Source organism: Cervus canadensis, chromosome X (genome assembly GCF_019320065.1).
Source record: "Cervus canadensis isolate Bull #8, Minnesota chromosome X, ASM1932006v1, whole genome shotgun sequence".
NCBI lineage: Eukaryota > Metazoa > Chordata > Mammalia > Artiodactyla > Cervidae > Cervus > Cervus canadensis.
In genome coordinates, this window is record NC_057419.1 from 112,859,888 (window position 1) to 112,880,381 (window position 20,494).

At 40.4% G+C, this 20,494-nt stretch overlaps 1 protein-coding gene across 7 annotated transcripts in view; it reads left to right on the forward strand.

Moving 5' to 3' along the window:
* Positions 1-20,494, forward strand: part of ARHGEF6 (Rac/Cdc42 guanine nucleotide exchange factor 6) — a 115,547-nt gene that overhangs the window by 31,517 nt on the left and 63,536 nt on the right. For all 7 annotated transcript variants that reach the window (XM_043460155.1, XM_043460156.1, XM_043460154.1 and 4 more), the window contains 3 exons: positions 1,856-1,980; positions 3,570-3,771; positions 15,103-15,173. In XM_043460155.1, the coding sequence (XP_043316090.1) occupies positions 1,856-1,980; positions 3,570-3,771; positions 15,103-15,173 (398 nt within the window). The remainder of the gene's footprint in view (positions 1-1,855; positions 1,981-3,569; positions 3,772-15,102; positions 15,174-20,494) is intronic.

Sequence of the window (20,494 nt, forward strand, 5' to 3'; positions counted from 1 at the left end):
CTTTCCCCGCCAGAGACATATTTTTTTGTCTCTGTTTATATTCATATTTTTTGTCTCTGAAAATCATAATTTTCAGTATGTCTTTGTCCATGTTAAGGAACCCTTCAGTAACCTTGCACTGGAAATGAAACCTCAGGTTCATAGTGAGAGAAAAGAATATCATTTATTTAAGTGTTTAGTACCCATCACATTGGCAGAATGAAATATATGTAAATCCTAGTACATGTGAACCAAAGATGATAACCTTAAAGGATAGCTTCTTTCCTTCTATGCTACAGTATCTTACTGAGAGCAGGACAGTAATAACCATAGTTAAAATGCGTTGAGCCCTTACCACGGGTCATGGCTGTCCTAAGAGCCATCAGTAGTCTCATTCAGTCTTTGAAACAAGCCTGGGAGTAGGTGGAGTAGGTGTCAGTATTAGGTCCATATTACAGATAAAGAAGGTCAGGCCCATAGTGGCTCGAGTAGAAAGTAAGCAGCAGATCTGGGATTCAGACCCACATCTCACTGACTCTAGAGCCCCGATGCTCCAACTTGGGTCTTGCTGCTCAAAATACTGGAAAGTCAACACGCTGTGTGCCCAGCACCACCAGGTGCTACAAAAGAAGTGTAAGACGTGGTCCCCGCCCTGGAGAAAATTACCATCTATTTAGGGAGACTCGACTTACCCACGTGAAACAATTACAGAACAAGAACAGACAATATAATCAAGTGCCAAAGAGGCTGGAGCATCTAGGAAGCTATCAAGTAATTACAGTTTTAGTCAAAAGAGCTGTATATAATAGCAATAAATGTAAAAATACTTCTCTGAAGTTGTTCTTTTGCTTTCTGGAAGAAAATGCTTTGGCGCTATTGCAAGGCGTATAGCAGAAAGTACAGCTAATTCAAGTAACTATATTTAACACACATGACAACTATCCAGTTCTGGGCAGGGAGGATCGTATAATTCTAACATTATGCCATACAAATTATATGTTCCTTTGCCAAACTCTCCTAGCAAGTTTTACAGTCTCTTCCCTTGCCACAGATATTTATAAAATACAAGGAGGTGAAAGTTAAAACCCACAGCATCAAGGAAATTACTTGGATACTGAGCTTGTCGCCTAGGGATTGTTTGGGCTTTAGACTTTTGCAGTTTATATCTTTTAAAAATAAATGGAGAGGAAAAGAACTCTCATTTGAATTTGTCAGGGAGCCAACTCCTCCGTTTAGTATGCTCTGGGCATTCTGAAAACACCCAACTCAGCGCTGGGCTGATCGAATTTCACATGGTTTCAAGGAAAAGACTCTTGAGTTTGAGTTAAAAAAAAGATTCTAGTATCAAGACTGCATCTTTCCCAGACACACATTCTCTCCCATTCTCTTTCTCCCATCCCCCAGGCACAAGGGAGATTTGACATTATTTGTGCCACATAGACTGCTCCATGTGAGGAAGAAAAGAACCACTCAGTTATGGGCCAAAAAACAAAGCAAGAAATTTAAAATATTTCAAAGTAATAAGAGCCACAGACAGCTGTTCGGTACCCAATATAGTTCTGCTGGGGATCACAGGGCATACTGTTGCAACGGGTTCAAGAGCAAAGAGTTGTAGATAAATGGGTTAAGAGAAAATGTGGTTGTGTTGCTGTTTTTCATTCTACTGGAGAACAATGGCCAGTAAGGTTAAGAAAGAGAAGTTGGCCACTGCAAGGGAGGGGAGGGGGGATGAAACAAGCTCAGCATGTTCATCATGGAACAGTTAGAAGTCTGGTCAGATTGCCTTTGATAATGTCCCGTGAAAGATAATATTTTGCTGGAGACGTTTTTCTGACACAAGGGGCTCTCTTTACGGTGCCTTTTCCTCTTTTCACAGATCAGCTCTCAGAAAGGCCATGTGGACGTTCCTCTTCTCTTAGCGCTGCTAATAGTTCTCAGACAAACCCACAGGGAGCAGTTTCTAGCACAGCTCCAGGACTGCAAAGGCAGTCAAAGCCAGTGGTAAGTATGGTCCCCAATTCCCCTGGCCTGTTTTTAAATCCATAAAATTTGATGGCTATCTCTGTTACATCTCCATAGGTGGTGAGATACCATCCTGTTGGTTTGGCGGTTGTGATAAAATGAATTTGGAACCTCACCCCAATTCAGGCTGGCCCAAGGGAACACATCAAAGGCATGTGGGCCACAGAGTCAGAAAGTCAGGGTTGAAGCCTCAAAGTTCTATCCCTTTCTACTGGAGTGGGTAGCCATTCCCTTCTCCAGGGAATCTTCCTGACCCAGGGATTGAAACCCAGGTCTCTTGCATTGCAGGCAGATTCTTGACTGTCTGAGCCACCAGGGAAGCCCATCCCTTTCTAGAATTGAGCAACTGAGAACCCTATGCAAATTTCAGCTCTTAGTCCGACTTCCTGAGGGAAGTTTGCTGTTATTTCCCCGTAACCCCCGCCCCCTGCCCTTAGCTTATTAGAGAACTAAATAGCGCCTGGCACAGTGCAGGCAATCAATATATATTACTTGTTCTCATCAGCATCACTGCCATTTTCTCTTTCTCTTTGCATTCCTATTGAGCTCGAGAGGAGCTCCTGTATTGGGATGGCTCAGTTATCATTGCATTTGGTCTTAATGGGAGCTTTCTTTTGGAAGGAAGCACCCTAGCTTCTGCTCTTTTGAGACCTTTATTCCTTGTCAAAATCCACCCACTTGCTTTAATCCATCAGGAGCTATTAGTTCCAAAGTACTTTAATTACTTCCAAAGCACTTAACCTTTTGAGATCAGAGATCCCTTTCAGAAGCTGATGAACACTGTATGGTTCCATACCCCTTGGGCCCCCTCAAACTGTATGCAAAATCTTCTCCCTGAACTTACTAGTCTCTGTTTTGGGTAAAGGCACATTGTGCTATCATCTTCTCAGGGACCTGTGACAGGTTAAGAGCTCCTGACTTGGGAAACTATGGGATATTTGATCTTTGCATATGACTAAGCCTTAGCCAATTTAAGATATTCTTAGTAATTGGGAGGTGGGAGGCAGATTTTATGAGAGGAGTTTAGTACCTAATCTTGGTCATGTAATTATGTAAGACTTTGTCTGGGTGTTGGGTACAGGCAGAGTGGGATAGTTTATTAATCTACTTTGTTTCCTAGCTCATTTAAATAAGTATCTTTCAGGAATTCCCTGGCAGTTCAGTGATTAGGACTCCATGCTTCCATTGCGGGGAGCCTGGGTTTGATTCTTGGTTGGGAAACTAAGATCCCCACAAGCTGAGTGGTGTGGCCAAAAAAAATAAAAGTAGTATCTTTAGATAACTGGTGGGGGACAAGGAAGTGAAGGCATGACCCCCTTCAAAATAGGCATTCTCACAAATGCAAAAGTTTGCCTACAATTTTGAGGGCTTTATTAGTCCCCTTCTCACTGCCTGTGCCCCTGCAAGGCCTACCTATGTTAGGCCCATTCCTAAGTTAAAATTCAAGACTGAGATAGATCTGGGGTTTTATCCTTGGTCACCCTACTTTATTTGTCTAAATTCATAGAATTTCTGCCCCAGCCTCGTTGAGATGAGTACCTAATCTGGTGTGACTTTTATTTCTCCAGGAGATGACGGAAAATGGAAGTCACCAGTTGATAGTAAAGGCAAGATTCAACTTTAAGCAGACTAATGAAGATGAGCTGTCTGTCTGTAAAGGGGACATCATTTACGTCACTAGAGTTGAAGAAGGAGGCTGGTGGGAAGGCACATTAAATGGGAGAACGGGCTGGTTCCCTAGTAATTATGTCCGAGAAATTAAATCCAGTGGTAAGTCAATCTTTTCAAAGCTTTTTTGACTCTGACTCTTCTATTTTCTTGGTCTTTGGATGGAAAATCTTGCAGTTTTCATTGGTTCACAGAATTGTTTGTACTGGTATATGTAAAAAAGACTAGCACAGAACTGGGGGAAAAAAATCTGTGATTAGATATTTTGAAGCCAAGTTGTATTTAGATTACATCAAGGCGGCAAAAAACTAAAAAAGCAAAAGAATTCAAAGCTTAAACAACTGTTCCACCTTAACTATGTCCCCTTCTGCTACTAATTCTAGCCCATGTAGTCCATGTACAAAGTCCTTCCTGCTACTCCAAGAATCACTGATGATGGCAGAATACAATAATAAGAGAGGCCATGTGCTCACTTCCTTTTTTAGCCCTAAGCTCTTTGAGCAGACTTAAGTCTAAATGTCTCAGAGATATGTAGGAGAAATAACAATCACAAGGCTGCAGGAAGCTGTCTGGCCACTTTGATTCTGAATAAGATTGCCCTTAAACTCATTGCACACTGCTAACCGTTTACCCTTTATCATGATGATACCCAGAGAAATGCAATCTAATCACTCATCAGTAATCATTCTAGAACTTTCTTAGGTAACTTACTTGCCTTTTATTCTTCAAAAAACGAAATCTTGCTTATATTACAAAACCAACAAAAATCCCTAGCATTATAAAAATGTCATAATACAGATAAAATAAGGTTCAGTTATTCACATTATTATAGCTCTTCATGCTTCAAGACTCTTTACCCAGGGGCTCCTTTTGAGTAGTTAGCTCCTTGGTATGTTTTTTCCTTTGGTCGATGTCTTTTTTGCTTTTTTAATACCTCAAAATTAATACTATTATTTAATAAGATTATAGGCTCACTATAAGTTAAAACTTATCAAAAGAGATAATGGAGATAATAAAAGTTCCCCTCTCATCTCCTCCTCCAGATAACCACTGTTAGGAGCTTTTCCCTAAAGTATTTGAGCTAAAATTTAACTTCATGCTTTTCTGTGTTGTGTGTTGGGTGAAGGTGGAGCATTTCCTTTAATGGAATGAGTATTTACTAACAGATTTATAATTATATGTGTGTGTGCAAATGTCTTAGTATCTTTTAGTACTGGGAATCAAGGAGTTTCTGTTGAGCCCTGAAGTATTTTCATGGGCTTTGCCTGGAATTTCCTTGGTTTTGATGATTTTCACAGCCGATTTTTACCCCTTTTATATCTTTCAATGTGAATAATCTGATTGTTAGAATCTCTAAATAATTTGACAAATTCACCCTAACTTTGTTCACTGATTCAATGCCTTCATCAGAAAAGTAAAAGGAACAGCGCTTGCTTCCTGGCCTGGCCTGGGAATCCCAAGCATTGTTGAGGGGATGTAGGTAGCAAACAGACAGCATGCCACACTACTTATCATGTCCCTTACTGAGATGCCTTGTAGCATATAGTCTGGCTCCTCCCTTGTGAACCAACAACCCTGAGCTGTTGGTCCTGGTCTTGGACCCCTTCTCTTTGAGTTTTTCCTAAACTCTCTTTGGTTTACAACTCAGTTAAGGATGCACTTGGCAAGCTCTGGCTCTTGTTTGAGCACCCGGGGAACCTAACCCTTAGAAACTCTTTTCCAGCTGTCAAGAATAGGTCTGGCTAACTGGGGTCAGGAGGCCTGCCCATCAGGGAATGCTTAGGACTGGAAGAGTATGGACCACTTCCCACCTAGTTTATTGCAGTAGCTTCTTAACTGGCATCCCTGCCCCTGTCCTTGTCACTCCTATAGTGTAATTTAAACTCAGTAGCCAGAGGGTACTTTTAAAATGTACCTTGAGCACTATTAAAATGATTGAGAGGGTACTTTTAAAATGATCCTTTTAAAATGTAACTTGAGTACTGTAATGGCTCCCATCTCAAAAACGGTGAAGGTCAAGGTCATCCCAATAGTCTACATGGCCTCTGGGATTCGGCCTCTGGTGGTCCCCTCTGACCTTCTTTCTGACCTCTCTCCCCCTCACTTGTCCCACTTCAGCCACGTGGGCCTCCTGGTTGCCAGGTTCCTGCCTCACCTGATGTCCCTCCACCCTTACCTACTTCAGGTCTTTGCTCCCTTGTTGGCTTCGAAGTAGCATCTTATCCGGTCACCCAGAGGGAAATCGGACCCTGTTCCCTCTACTCTTGTCCCCTTTCTCTTTTGTAGGTTTTTTTTTTTTTTACCGTTTATTTCTAACAGTGTATATTTACTTATTTATTTCATTTTCCATCTGTATTATACCATTAGCATATAAGTGCCACAAGGGCAGAGATGTTTTTTCTGTTGGTTTGGCTCAGTAAATATTAGTAAAATGAATGAATGTTGTGGGGCAGGTCATTCAATTCTGTTCAGCTTGTTCGTTGAGTATTTCCTGGGTACTGGGTGGGGCTGTACTGTTCTTACCCACTCAGTCGTGTCTGACTCTTTGCAACCCCGGACTGTAGCCCACCACGCTCCTCTGTCCATGAGTATTCTCTGGGCAAGAATACTGGAGTGGGTTTCTATGCCCACCTCCAGGGGATCTTCCCAACCCAGGGATTGAACCCAGGTCTCCTGCATTGCAGGCAGATTCTTTACCATCTGAACCACCAGGGAAGCCCAAGAATACTGGAGTGGGTAGCCTATCCCTTCTCCAGGGGATCTTCCTGACCCAGGAATTGAACTTGGGTCTCCTGCATTGCAGGTGGATTCTTTTTACCAACTAAGCTACCAGGGAAGCCCACTTGGTGGGGAGGGGGTTGTAATAACCTGTCCTCATGGACTCTGCCCCCAAGGACTTTGCAGTCTAGTAGTCAGGATAGGTGTGTACATGACAGATTAGGACAGAGGCACACAAAGTTATATGTACAAAGCGGTTGGAAAAGTAAAGAAATTATTTGATTAACAGTAACCCAAGAGGAAGGAAGCACTTGACTTGGGTCTTGAATAATGAAAAGAGGCTTCTGATGGGCAGAGGATAGAAGCAGTTACTAAGTTAAAGCTGGGAAGTAGGGAAGCATGGAGTGAGTGGTAGGAGGATTTGGGTTGAGGGTCAGGTGAGTGAAGAGAAGGGGTGTGACTGGAGCTACTTTAAGAAGGCTGTCAGTGACAAGCTGCAAGCCGGGGATTGCATGTGGTTTAGAGAAATCTTTCTAGTGGTGATGTTGGGGCTGGATGGCAAGGAAGTGGTGGGGATAATCAAGGAGGATGTGGGGAAAGCAGTAAAGACTACTGCTGAGGTCCGAGCAATCGACTTTGATGACCGTGGAGAAGAAGAGAAAGTGGATGGATACAGTAGATACTGTGAAAACAGAATCAAGAAAACTTGCTGGTGATTAGCTATGAGGAAAGGGAAGAGGTGAACATCATGCCAAGTCTAGGGGTCCAGGTTGATGGTGAGCTCCTTAAGGGCATGCAGTGTCATCCACCTAGCTGGGCAGCAAAGGTTTATTTGCCAGGAGTAGGATATCAGTTCTATGATGAGGGCACCAGTGAGGCACAGAAACCTGAGGCATGCCTCTTGCCCTCGTGGTGTTCATAGTCTTGTGAGGAGATGATCTTATTAGCATATTGAATGATAAGTTCTAAATACAAGGTAGTCTGGAGAATGGTGCGCAGAAGAGAGGTACCCAGCTCATCCTGACAAGGAGGTCAAACGGAAATTATTCAAATTTGTATATCTTTCTGTGTCCATAGTGCCTAATGTAGTGCTTTAGACATAGGGAATGTTTGGTACATACTGAACTCCCTTAACAGAGAAGATAGGAGGTTGTGTGTGTGCGTGTGTGTGTGTGTGTGTGTGTGTGTGTGTGTGTGTTGGGGCTGATTGGCACTGGAAGATGATGAGTTGTTTTGGACATGTTGAGTGGAGGCGCCAGCAGGTTATCATTCTGAAGATTTCTAGCAGGTTGGCAGGATGAATTTAGAGCATGGGAGAGAGGTAAGAGCTGGAGATTAAACTGCCAATGGACACTACAAAGTGGTGGATGATGAAGTGTCAAATAGATAGCAGATCATCAGTGGACAGAGTGCACTGTGACTGGAGAGGTTGGGAGAGGCTTCCTGGAGGAGATAGGACTTGAGCTGAACCCTCAAAGACACGGAGGCCGTGTGGATAGGTCCAAAAGAGAGAGGACGACAATATAAGTTGTAGTGATTGTTTGGGGAGAATGAAAACCATGAAAGATCTGTGGTAGTTCAAGTGGAGAGTGTTTAAGGGACTGTGGAGGAGATTAACTTGGTGTAATGCAAACATCTTGTTGGGAAGGTAGGTATCAGCTCTTTGCCGACTTGAATCCTTTGCCACCCAAATCTTTCTGTACAAAACAGTAAGAAGGCCACAATCTACTTAGAATGCTGCTGAGGGACAATATAAATTCAATGTTATTCTGTTTTGTCCCCTGGAGAACGGAATGGCTACCCACTCCAGTATGCTCTGCCTGGAGAATTCCGTGGACAGAGGAGCCTGGTGGGCTATAGTCCAGGGGTCGCAAAGAGTCGGACACGACTGAGTGACTAACTCTTAGAAGATACTTGTCAACTTTGGAATGTCTTTCCATAAAATCCATAGTGATGTGACCACTTAGGAAAGAACATTTATCTTTAAAGAGTCTTTAAAAATGATTTCTAGATTAAATGTGTAGCTCAAAGAAACGAAACCTTCAATTTGGAGTTTTCAACCCCTCTGCTATACAACTTCTGGGTCCTTTATAAAGTTGAATCAGGCATGGAACAGAGGACTTCTGTGATCTCTACCTGCTTACTGTTGGGTCAGATGTGTAACACAGAGATCACTGGAAGAGTCAGGAATTCTGGAATACTCATTCATGGTAGCCTGCAATTCAGGCTGATGCTACAGGTTCTTTTGTCTTAGAAATCAAACAAAGGAACTCCAGTCCCAGGCAACCCTCAGCCTGCAGATGGCTCTGCTGGCTCCGCGGTGGAGAGCTGTGCAGAGTTTTGTTCCACTGACAAGAGCACTTCATGCTCTGCTAAGTTTGCCCTTGGGGAATGGATTTTTAAGTTTGAGAAATCCTCTGTAACTTTTGCCTAGAGATAATTATGGCCAAAGCCCTGGAGACAGTTTCTTCCTCTCTTCAGGAGGAGGTTGATTTCTGAGGACTTACAGAACCACCACTCTAATACTGTAGAAAGTTGAGAAATAGAATATTTGAGTGTAATATTTTACACACACACACACATCTTTCAACATGAGTTTAAGGCTGAAGATAGAATAGCTTTTTGTGACCATGATAACAAAAGCCTCTCTGCGAGAATGACAGAACTCAGACACAGGTGACATTAGGAAGCTCTTGTTACCAGTCCTGCTGGCCACCTTTCAATTTCTTGTCACATGAGAAAAATAAACCCCATTTTGAGGAAAAAATATTTTTTTCAAGGATCTTACTTCTTGAAAAGTACATGTATGAATAACTTAGTCATTATATAAACTACAGAAGCTCTTTTTTCTCCATCATTTCATTTAACTCAGATATATTATAAATAAGAAAATTAGCGATTTATCCTGTTTTCAGTCTTTTTCTTCAAAATTAGTGGTAACTTGTAAATGACCTTGTTGTTTACACACCAAAATCATGTTTGTCACTACATCACAGTAAGTTATATCTCAGTAACACAGTAGGTTATATCTCCCCTTAAAATTTTTGTCTTTGTTACCAAGAAAGGGTGAAGGTTTTATCAGGACTTTGCATTAAAATTTCCCTGCCTATTGAGGCAAATATGATTGGAGCAGATATTTTAAGCAAGTTCTGTTTTCTTCAGCTGATTCAGTTAAGGGGTCAATAAATCCTTCTAAAACTTCTTCTTTGCAGGTAAATATAGATGTCAAATGAGGGGATTAGGTAGATGGCTAATTAAATTTGTATTAAGGCAGATTAAGAAATGACTCTTCCTATTTATTCTAATCCAAAACCATGATTGGGCTTTATATTTAGACTTCCTGTTTTAATCCCCAGGGTGTATCACACAGATCCTTCACATCCAGAGAAAACCAGTTATCACTAGATTTCTTTTTGACTTTTCACCGCCAATAGGCATAGGAATCTATACCTTAGCGAGGGAGAGGAATGGATGGAGAGTTAATGAGAAAAGGATCATTACATAGGAATAAGGATGATTTCTTTTTTTCCTAACAGTTGTAACTTTTTTTATTGAAATATTTGTTACTATTGTTTAGTCGCTAAGTCATGTCCAACCCTTTGCAACCCCATGGACTGTAACCCACCAGGCTCCTCTGTCCATGGGATTCTCTAGGCAAGAATACTGGAGTGGGTTGCCATTTCCTTCTCCAGGGGATCTTCCTGACCCAGGGATTGAACCCAGGTCTCCTGAATTGCAGGCAGACTCTTTACCGGCTGAGCTACAAGGGAAGCCCCAGTTGTACCCAGTTGTATAGTATTATATAAATTATACAATATAGTGATCACAATATTTAAGGGTTATACTCCATTTATAGTTATCATAAAATATTTGCTGTATTCCTCATGTTGTACAGTATATCCTTGTAGCTTATTTTATACCTAATAGTTTGTACCTGTTACTCACCTATCCCTATATTGCCCCTTCCCCTACCCTCTCCCCACTGGTCACCAGTAGTTTGTTTTCTGTATCAGTGAGTTTGCTTCTTTCTTGTTATACTTACTAGTTTGTTTTATTTTTTAGATTCCATGTATACGTCATATTGTACAGTATAGTATTTGTCTTTCTCTGATTTATTTCACTTAGCATAATGCCCTAGGAAGGTTACTTAATGTCTATACCTGTGTGACACTGTTGTTGTTTGAGTTATGCTAAATAACCCATTTGAATTCTTCACTACATTGATTTCTTTTTTGTTGATTGAATTGAATTGACCAGTTTTTTAATGGCCTTAGAAACACCGCCTAAAAGGTTTATATTTTCATATTAGTTCTGGTTAGGTTATATTGGGGAGGAAGAAGTTTTCCTCTACCCTTCTAGGTTCTTTTGAAATTGATAAGAGACAGATCAGCAAGTGAAAATCACAAAAAATTTTTAATAATATGTCTACGTGGGAGAGACCCAGGGGAACTGAGTAAGTTGCCAAAATGGTGAAACGTTCACCTTAAATACCATCTTCAGCTAAAGATAAAAGAGGGTGTTGGGGGTAGTGGTTTGAGACTTCAAAGGGGAGGAAGGCAATTGACATAGAGATGGAAAAGCAAATGTTTGGCAAATAAATGTTTGCTGGGCCTTGCAGAGACCATGGAACACAGAGTGGACTCTGATCTCCAAGAGTTGTCCCCACCACCCCCAGCTCATGTTCTTTGCAGATGTCTCTGCTGATAGCTCTGTTCTGGGAACAGGCCCTCTACCTAAATTCTCTAGGCATCTAAGGGGGAGGCAAAAAGAAAGATTTCTTGAGTCTTTAGAGCCTTGATTGTTTTCAGCTCAATATAATCCATGTGCCAAAGAGACATTTTGGGGAGGGAAAATTGACCCCCCTTCTGTCACTTGGAACCACCCCCAGGGACTGAACTTGTCTCTTCTGAACCTCCACGTATTCATTCCTTCTCTGCGTGTCTCGCTGAGAGTGGGTTTCAGCTAAGACCACACGTGATAAGAGTAGGCAGTGGTGGGCTGGGGGTTAGAGGGCAAAGGAGGAACATGGCGGGCTGGGGGTTAGAGGGCAAAGGAGGAACAAGAGGCAAGAACTGTCACTGAAACCTAGTACTGGTGTTTTTCTCTTTGCATCCACCCCTTGAATTTTTTCATGGGGCCGGTTGTTTGCAAAGGCTACATTTTTAAAGACTTTCCAAGGTTGTCCTTCCAAATCTGTTTTCCTTCTTCTCTCGGGGTTGATTCCCCATTCTGCACCAAGACTGCAGGGACATCCAGACCTTCCAGCACGACGCTGAGTGAGAGCAGGCATCCTTGCCTTGTTCCTGATCTTGGGGTTCAGAATGCATTCAGCCATAGGTTTTTCTCCATTAGGTAAGATGCTAGCTGTAAGGTTTTTGTAGATGCTCTTTATTGAGTTGGAGAAGTTCTTTATTCCTATTTCTTTCTGGAAGTTTTTGTTGAATGGGTATTGAATTTTGCCCTGTGCTTTTTCTGCATCCGTTGATATTATCATGTGATTTTTCTTTTTAGACTATTACTAACATGGGTTTCATCTATTGATTTTTGAATATTTAACCAACTTGTATCTATGGGATGAATTCCATGGTATAAAGTTCTTATAAAATATTGCTGAATTCTATTTACTGATACTTTGTTAAGGTTTTTTCATCGAAATTCATGAGGGATATGGGTCTGCAGTTTTATTTTTTGTACTGTCTTTGGTTTTGGTGTCAGTGTAATAGTGAACTTTATAAAATGAATTCTTTTATTTTCTGGAAAAGATTGAGAAGAATTGATATGGCTTCTTCCTTAAATATTTGGTAGAACTCCCCATTAGGACCATGTGGGCCTGGATATTTCATTTTTTCCAAAGTTTTAAATTTATAAATTCAATTTCCACAATAGTTATAAGGTTCTTCAAATGGTGTATTTAATATTGGGTGAACTGTGGTAGTTTTGGTTTTCTGAGAAATTGCTCCATTTCACACCTAATTATCAAATTTATGTGTTTTGAGTTGTTCATACTATTTATTATATTTTTGGTATCTCTAGAGTCTGTAGTGGTATCCCATATTTCACTTCTCATATAGACAGTATGTGTCTTCTCTCTTTTTTCCTCTGTCAGTCTTGCTAGAGTTTGACTATTTTATTAAAATTTTTTTCACTATAATTTTTTTATTGAAGTGTGATTAATTTACAATATTGTGTTAATTTCAGGTGTACAACAAAGTGATGTGGTTATACATATATATGTATATATCTCTATATTTTGAAAAATCCTTTTCCATTATAGGTCATTACAATATACTGAATATAGTCCCCTGGGCTATTCAGTAAATCCTTGTTAACAATTTTATTGATCTTATCAAAGCACCAGCTCTTTTAGCCTTATGTTCAGCCACCCAGGAATCTCCATGGCAGTCACTGTTTTCTTTCATGTTTCCCTGTTCTACTTTACATAGTTACCAGTTTTTTTTTCAATTGCAGTGACCAATTCCTTTGGGCTTTCCTTTCCTCTTCTGCGTCTTAACAGACTTTCCATTACTGTTTACCCTTCCTTTTGGCCTTGCTTTCGAAAGGCGACCACATCTTGCTGGTTCCTCTGGAACGTTCTATTTTTATCAGACTGGTTTATGTCATAATTACACAAAACAACTGAATTCTAAGTAGCATCAGGGCTATGCTGTAGAAAACTTGCTTAATAAAAACTAAAAGAATTTGGTAACTGTTGATTTCAAGTATGCTGAAGAGTCCAAAAGCATAGTGTGGTGGTGGAGCGGCGAGCACCAAACTTGTCAATACAGGACTTGGGTTCATGTCCTGACTCTGCCACTTATAATCTCAGGTAATAGTCTGGGTGGCTCTGAATTGCTCAGATTTATCCAGTAAAGCCTCGTGAAGCCACCATGTGGATCCAGGCAGATCTTAATGCCCCATGTTTTGTCGCTGAGGAGTGGGAGAATTGGCCCTCGTTGCTGCGTTTTTGCTGTATTTCCACTTTACACAGTCTGGCCCAGCTGGACTGTTCAGTATCATGGGAACAGTCCTGCCTTGAGTGTTGCTATTTCTACAGCTGTGCTTCTAGAATCTTCCCTGCTGAGAAAACGCTCTACTGTCTTCTCAGCCTGTTTGAATTCTAGCCCCCATCCAGGGACAGATCAAATACCCCCCTGCCCAGCAAGGTCTTCTCTGACCATCCCAGATCGAACTGATGGTCCCTCTGAGCTCCGAGGTGGAGGGAGAACCACTGCTCATGCCATCGACCAGGCCCTTCAGTAGCTTCATCTCTGAACGTCCTGCTGCTTGGGAGCACAGGCTCTTGTCAAGACACACCTGGGCTTCAGTCTTGGCTCTGCCATTTCCCAAATTCATGCCCTTAGGCAGCTGACCTCACCCTTCTGTACTTTAGTGACCTCTGCAAAATGAGATCATCTCTGCCTCACAGGGTCATTGTAAAGATTAAATAAAATGTCCTAAAAGCTGTGAAGTGCCAAGTAAACATAAGGGATATTTTAAATATAAAAATCATTAGAAATCAAGGTTAAATGGAAAAATGTTCATGAAATACTGTTGTAATAGGAGAGTTAAGCTGTAGGTGAATTAAGAAAGATCACTGTGTGTGTGTGTGTGTTCACAAACACATGATAAAAGGAATAGGAAGATATATTTCAAAACGTTACTGTGGATGATGGTTAGCTCTTGGTGACGGGTTAATTGTTGGTTTTTCTTTTCTATATATTGCATTTTTAAGAGTGGAATGTCATAGATATAAAACTAAAAAAATATTACTTTTAGAAAAGGAAAGATCAAGGCCTGATGATAATACTTGGTTATGTATACTGTACCATACTTCAGAAGGAGTGTAAAGCAGCATACAATATAATATAGCAAGGTAAAAATGGAATATAAAGCAATGATACAAAGGACAAAATAAAAAAAAACAAAGGACAAAATGAGAGTGGGGAAGATAGTCTGTAGTGACACTGTTAAACACTTATGATTGCTGTCTTGTATTTTTTATTTTTTAAATTTCTTTTGGCTGCACAGGGTGGCTTGTGGGATCTCAGTTCCCTGACCAGGGATTGAACCTGATCCCCTTGCAGTGCAAGTGAGGAGTCTTAGCCACTGGACCACCAAAGAAGTCCCCTGTCTGTATTTTTATTAAGTGATTTCTTTGTTTTTAAAAAAAAGCATCCTGGGATGTCTCTTAGTCATGAGTTTAATAGATAAGACAAACTTTGTAAAAGAAAGGCAACATTTTATAGCACAATTAATGATATTAAAATGATACATAGAAGAATTTCTTGCTAGTTTTCAGTGTATTCAAGATTCTGATTATTTTATTCTGGGCACAATAAACAGCCAGTCCCAAGAAAGAATGGCTGCTATTATCTGTATTATGTTATTCTTGTATGGTTAGTTGCAAGTTACAAACATAACGTATTTGGTTAGCATTCCTTTGCTTATCTGTTTTATAATAAGTTGAATGGACAGGCAAATGAGTGAAGAAACAGCCCAAACTGGATCTGAAGTTCTTGCCTTGACCCTGTCATTAAGAAGCTGTGACTTGACCATCTGTAGTTTAGTAAGATTATAGCTTCATTTGTTTAGAAATGTACATTTCCTTTGAGCCTTCCACTTGACAATATTTATAATATGTTAGATGACCTATGTTTTAAAATGTTCATCTTAGACTTGTGTGATATTAACATAATTTAAATGTCTTTTTCACAGAGAGACCTCTCTCCCCCAAGGCTGTCAAAGGATTTGAAGCGACTCCACTTACCAAGAATTATTATACTGTGGTGAGTATTCAGATGATGAACAAAAATTTTCTTGACTCTATATGGAGAACCACTGAAGTGTCGAGGCAACACCAATGGAAGACTGGAGAAAGTTGCATTGCAAGGGTCTAATGTCAGCTTCATTATAATGGAACTCTTCTACTTGTAGGTTTCTTATAGATGTCTAGAAGTTTTAAATCCACTGTACTGGGTAATTCAAGGGTAGCACAAAGATTCAGAGCAAGGCCTTTTAAAGTGCAACAAAAGAGAAATTGGCTGATATGTGGACATTATGGGGAAATTCAGCAGTTAGAGCTCGCCTTACAGATAAGATAGGAGGTGAATTCCCAAGTTCCTTTAATGCAGTAAAGTTTACATGATTGCAGAGTGTGATTTTATTTTAGGATCAATCAATCTGCTATGATATCCTTGGAAATATTATCAACCTTGTTCTAGAGGTGAGCCCAAAGAAAAGACTGCCCTTTAGCACAGAGGGAGGAATGAAATGGCTCTGGCTTGAACACAGATATGTCAAAATATATAAGCTATAAATAGGGCATGTGCAATACTCAACATAAGTTCCTGTTTGAAAAAGAAATTGTATAATTTCCCTTAATCTACTCTGTTTTCCTCCATGTCTTCTTTCCAGACTTGGCCCAGTCACTAATGAAAAGGTCAAGTCCTCATAACCTCGAAGTCTCCCTGTTCGGTAGCCTTGTCATCTTCTGCATCACAGCTGAAATATAGTTTCACTTTTCACCTAATGTTCTATGTGTGTTTTTGCTGCCGACTCCTTTCATCGTGTGCATGGATAAACAGTCTTTATTTTATTTTTTGGCCATACTGCGTGGCTTGTGGGAGCTTAGTTCCCAGACCAGGGATGGAACCCATGCCCCCCTGAGGTGGAAGTGCAGAGTCCTAACCACTGGACCGGCAGGGGAGTCCCTCAAGAGTTTTTAAATCTCTCTATACATTTGGTTTCCAAAAATGAAATATCATTCTTCAGTGAGTTTGCTTCATAATGATAACATGAACAGTAGTTAGTATGAAAAATCAGGTAGGAACTTCATAGGTAGCATGGACAGTAATCATAGGGGATAATTTTGTCACTACTTTCCTTTTACATTTCTGAGGTTAAAATATATCACCCAGCAGAGCTAGGCTCCCTTCTCTCTTCATCCCTGATCACTTTTTTTTTTTTCTAAACTGGTAATGTTTTGATGCATTTCCTACACATATATAGCTATATATCATTATGTAGTTGTAATCATGCTATCTACACAATTTGTGTTGTGAGTTGTCACTCAAGGTTATCATATTTTCAATTTTTTATTTGCCTTGTATTTTTTTCCTTCTAGTTTTATTGAGAAAAAATTGACATGCAACACTGTAAATTTAAGGTGTACAGCATAATGATTTGACTTACATACATCATGAAATGATGACCCCAGTAAGTCATTGAATATTCATGATCTCACAGAGTTACCAAATCAAAGAAATAGAAAAAAATGTGTTTTCCTTGTGACAAGAACTCTTAGGATATGATCTTAACAACAGTCATAAAGAGCATATAGCAGTGTCAATTATATTTATCATGTTGTACTTTATATCCCTAGTACTTATAACTGTGAGTTTGTACCTTTTGACCACCTTCACACAATTCCCCGCCACCTCTGGTCCTGACCATTTCTTTTAGCTTCCAGGTGAACCCCAATGATTAAATTTTTATTGGAAGGGTGCAGTCAAATGGTGAATGAAAGTGTTATAATAGTTGCTTCTCCCTGCTGGTCTGGAGCATACAATCACTCTGCTTTGACTCTCTCTCTGCCTCTGCTGAGTCTATCAATTTAAATGTTGTTGGGATTATCCAAGGCAGACTAACCTCTGTGATTCTTATGGGCATTATATAAATCCTATCTATACTATATACCAACTCAAGATGTACTGCAGTTTCTATCACCCACCTCCTGTTGGAGTCCATGTACCTTATTTCCACTTCTCGCTGTTATAAACAATTCTGCAGTGAACATCCTGTGTGTAACTTTGACAAAGTGTGTAATGATCTGTCATGTGGAGTCCTAGAAGTTAAATTGTTGAGCCAAAAAAATATATATATATTTAAATTTTTTCTCAAACCAAACTTAATTTAAAAAAACTCAAAAGGTCTTGGGGAGCCCATGATGGCCTGAGAAGGAACTGTAGAGCCTTAGTATGAATATTGCTGGATTATTGAGACCAGTTGGACTTACTATTGTAATTAGATATGCAGGTGAAGGGATTTGGGCTAGTTGTTGGTGTTTTTTAAAAATCTACGTTTTTGTGTATTTGGGCAAATTTTTAGCAGCAACAAATTAAAAATATGTTCTGCGTGTTCTGATCGCCCTCACAATCTGTGTTGAATACCTGAGTACTCACCCACAGTATTTGGAGATCTGTTCACCCATATGTAAGGTGTCCCCATCTCATCTCACATTAGCTCTTCTTCCTAAGAGTCATTAATTGTAGATGTTTTCCATTGCTAGTTCTATAAGAGCACTAGTGTCTGATTTTTACTTCATTTTTTTAAAAACAGGAAGAATTTTTTATTATATTAATAATGATTAAAAAATCAGACAGTGCAGGAAAAGTATAAAGAAGAAAATAAATATCACCTGTAATTCCACCACTCAGAGATGATCATCATTAACATCTTGCTGAATCTGATGCCAAACTTTCTTTGATGTGTGGGTGTGTGTATACATATATACATATACATAGCCTGTTTAAATATAAATATATCTATAAATAAAACAGGAACTATGTCTTCTTCATTATTTCTCCTTCATGGAGATTTTTTTGTTCTCATACCCTGACGATACTGTCTGTGATCAGACATGTTCTTATGCTCTTGCATTCAGCGAGTCCTCGCTAGTCTAAATGCTTTCTTTATTTTGGTCTTGTGTATTAGGGTTCTCCAGAGAGACAGAACCAATAGATACATATAGAGAGATTTACTGTAAGGAATTGGCTTGTGTGATTATGGAGGCTGAGAAGTCCCATGATCTGCCATGTGTAAGCTGAAAACCCAGGACAGGTGGTGGTGTAGTTCAGTCTGAGTCTAAAGGCCTGAGAACCAGGAGAGCTAAGGGTGTAAATTCCAGTCCTCAGGCAGAAGATGTTCCAGCTCAAGCAGTGAGGTACAAAGAGAGCCAATTCTCCCTTCCTTCACCTGTTTGTTCTATTCAGGCCAACAGATTGGATGATGCACATTGGGGAGGGCAATCTGCTTTACTCAGGCTATTGGTTCAAAGTTCACCTGGAAACACTCTCACAGACATGCCCAGAAATATTATTTAATCTGGGCATCTCATGACCCAGTCAAGTTGACACATAAAATTAACTGTCACATCCTGTAAGCTTGGGCAGGATAGAGACCTCTTGGAATTTGCAGGTCTGCACACATTCTGTCCCCTTTTTCAAGTTTCCAAGGGATTATCAGCTGATCTCAGACCTATTCAAGCCTCAGTTTGCTTCTGGTGGCACGTCAGTTCTGAAATGTTTAGAAGTTCTCCAGTATGATCAAAGTGACATAGGGAGCCCGACTCAGACTTACATCTGCCATGAGGCATGTTTAATGTGTCTAACTGAGGCTTGGCCTCTCCTAGCCAGTTGTTTTGAAAGGGAGTTTAGCATCCTTTAGGGACATGGCAGCCTAGAGGAGATTTTTGCTGCTCCTGACTTTGGTTCCTTCATTGTCCTAAAAATTCACTGTCATTTGTTAAACGTCTCTCACCATTGAACAAAAGCATATCGTTTTCTATGAGTTATTTTTCTAATAAGCTTCTGCTCAGTGACTCTCTTTGCCTATTGTAAGTTGATGTTATGTGCCAGGAGGGATTAAAAATAAAGAAGAACAATAGCAACAAAAGATAATAGTGACTATGTGAGGTGATGGATGTGTTAATTAGCTTGATTGTGGTGATCGTTTCACAATACGTGCATACATCAAAAAGTCAAGTAAGATATCTTGAATATATATAATTTTTATTTGTCAATTAGATTGCAATAAAATTGAAAAAAAAGAAAAGAAAGAGGAAACTATGTAGCTTAGTTGTCAGGCTTCATTTGCATGCAGCGCTTAGGTCTTGGCATCCATGGTCTCACTGGGAAGACAGGACCGACGTGGTGTAAGCCACATGGCAGGCAATGATGTCAAGTGACAAACTGTCCTAAGATGAGTTGCTCCAGATGTGGCTGGGGAATCTTTTGCATTTGAAAGCCCCCAGGGAGACCATTAAAACTGTAGATATCTGGGATCCACATCTGGCTTGTTACATCAGAATCTTTGGCCATAGGTCCTAGTAAACAGCATTTTTAAACAGTTCCCTCAGCTGCCTTCTCTCCATTCCTCACAGGTGATTCTGATACTCACTAAACTAAAATTCAAAAATCAATAAAGGAAAATATCGGATTTCCTAGGTCTATCAGTGGTAAATTTAGAAAGATGGTAACGATAACCCTATATACAAGACAGAAAAAGAGACACAGATGTATAGAACAGACTTTGAACTCTATGGGAGAAGGCGAGGGTGGGATGATCTGAGAGAGCAGCATTGAAACATGTACATTATCAAGTGTGAAACAGATCGCCAGTCCAGGTGGGATGCATGAGACAAGTGCTCAGGGCTGGTGCACTGGGATGACCCAGAGGGATGGGATGGGGAGGGAGGTGGAAGGGGGGTTCAGGATGGGGAACACATGTAAATCCATGGCTGGTTCATGTCAATGTATGGCAAAAACCGCTACAATATTGTAAAGTAATTAGCCTCCAACTAATAAAAATAATTGGGAAAAAAGGAAAAAAAAAAAAAGAATCTGTCTGCCAGTGCAGGAGGTACAGGAGACGCGAGTTTGATCTGTGGGTCGCGAAGATGCCCTGAAGAAGGGAATGGCAACCCACTCCCATATTCTTGCCTGGACAATTCAATGGACAGAGGAGCCTGGCGGGTTATAGTCCATGGGGTCGCAGAGAGTCAGACATGAATTAGCGACTAAACAACAACAGCAACAGGAAAAGGTTGAATGGCAGAGAGGACTGAAGACATGTTAGGACTTAGATAAGCAGAGAAGAGGAGTCAGGCAGGAAGAACCATGTGAGCATATTCATCCCAGCAAGAATGTGCGTGCCTGCAACCTGTCCCTGCAGAAGGGACTGCATTCTCTTCCATTCCCATCAAAATGCCTCTCAGAGGGTGAAATTTCTTATTTATTGCAACAAGTGCAGCCCACTATAAGAATGTGGTCCTTTGTGCTGCCACAAATAGGCCAGGCTCACAGTAATCCTGATACAAGCACCCCTCAAA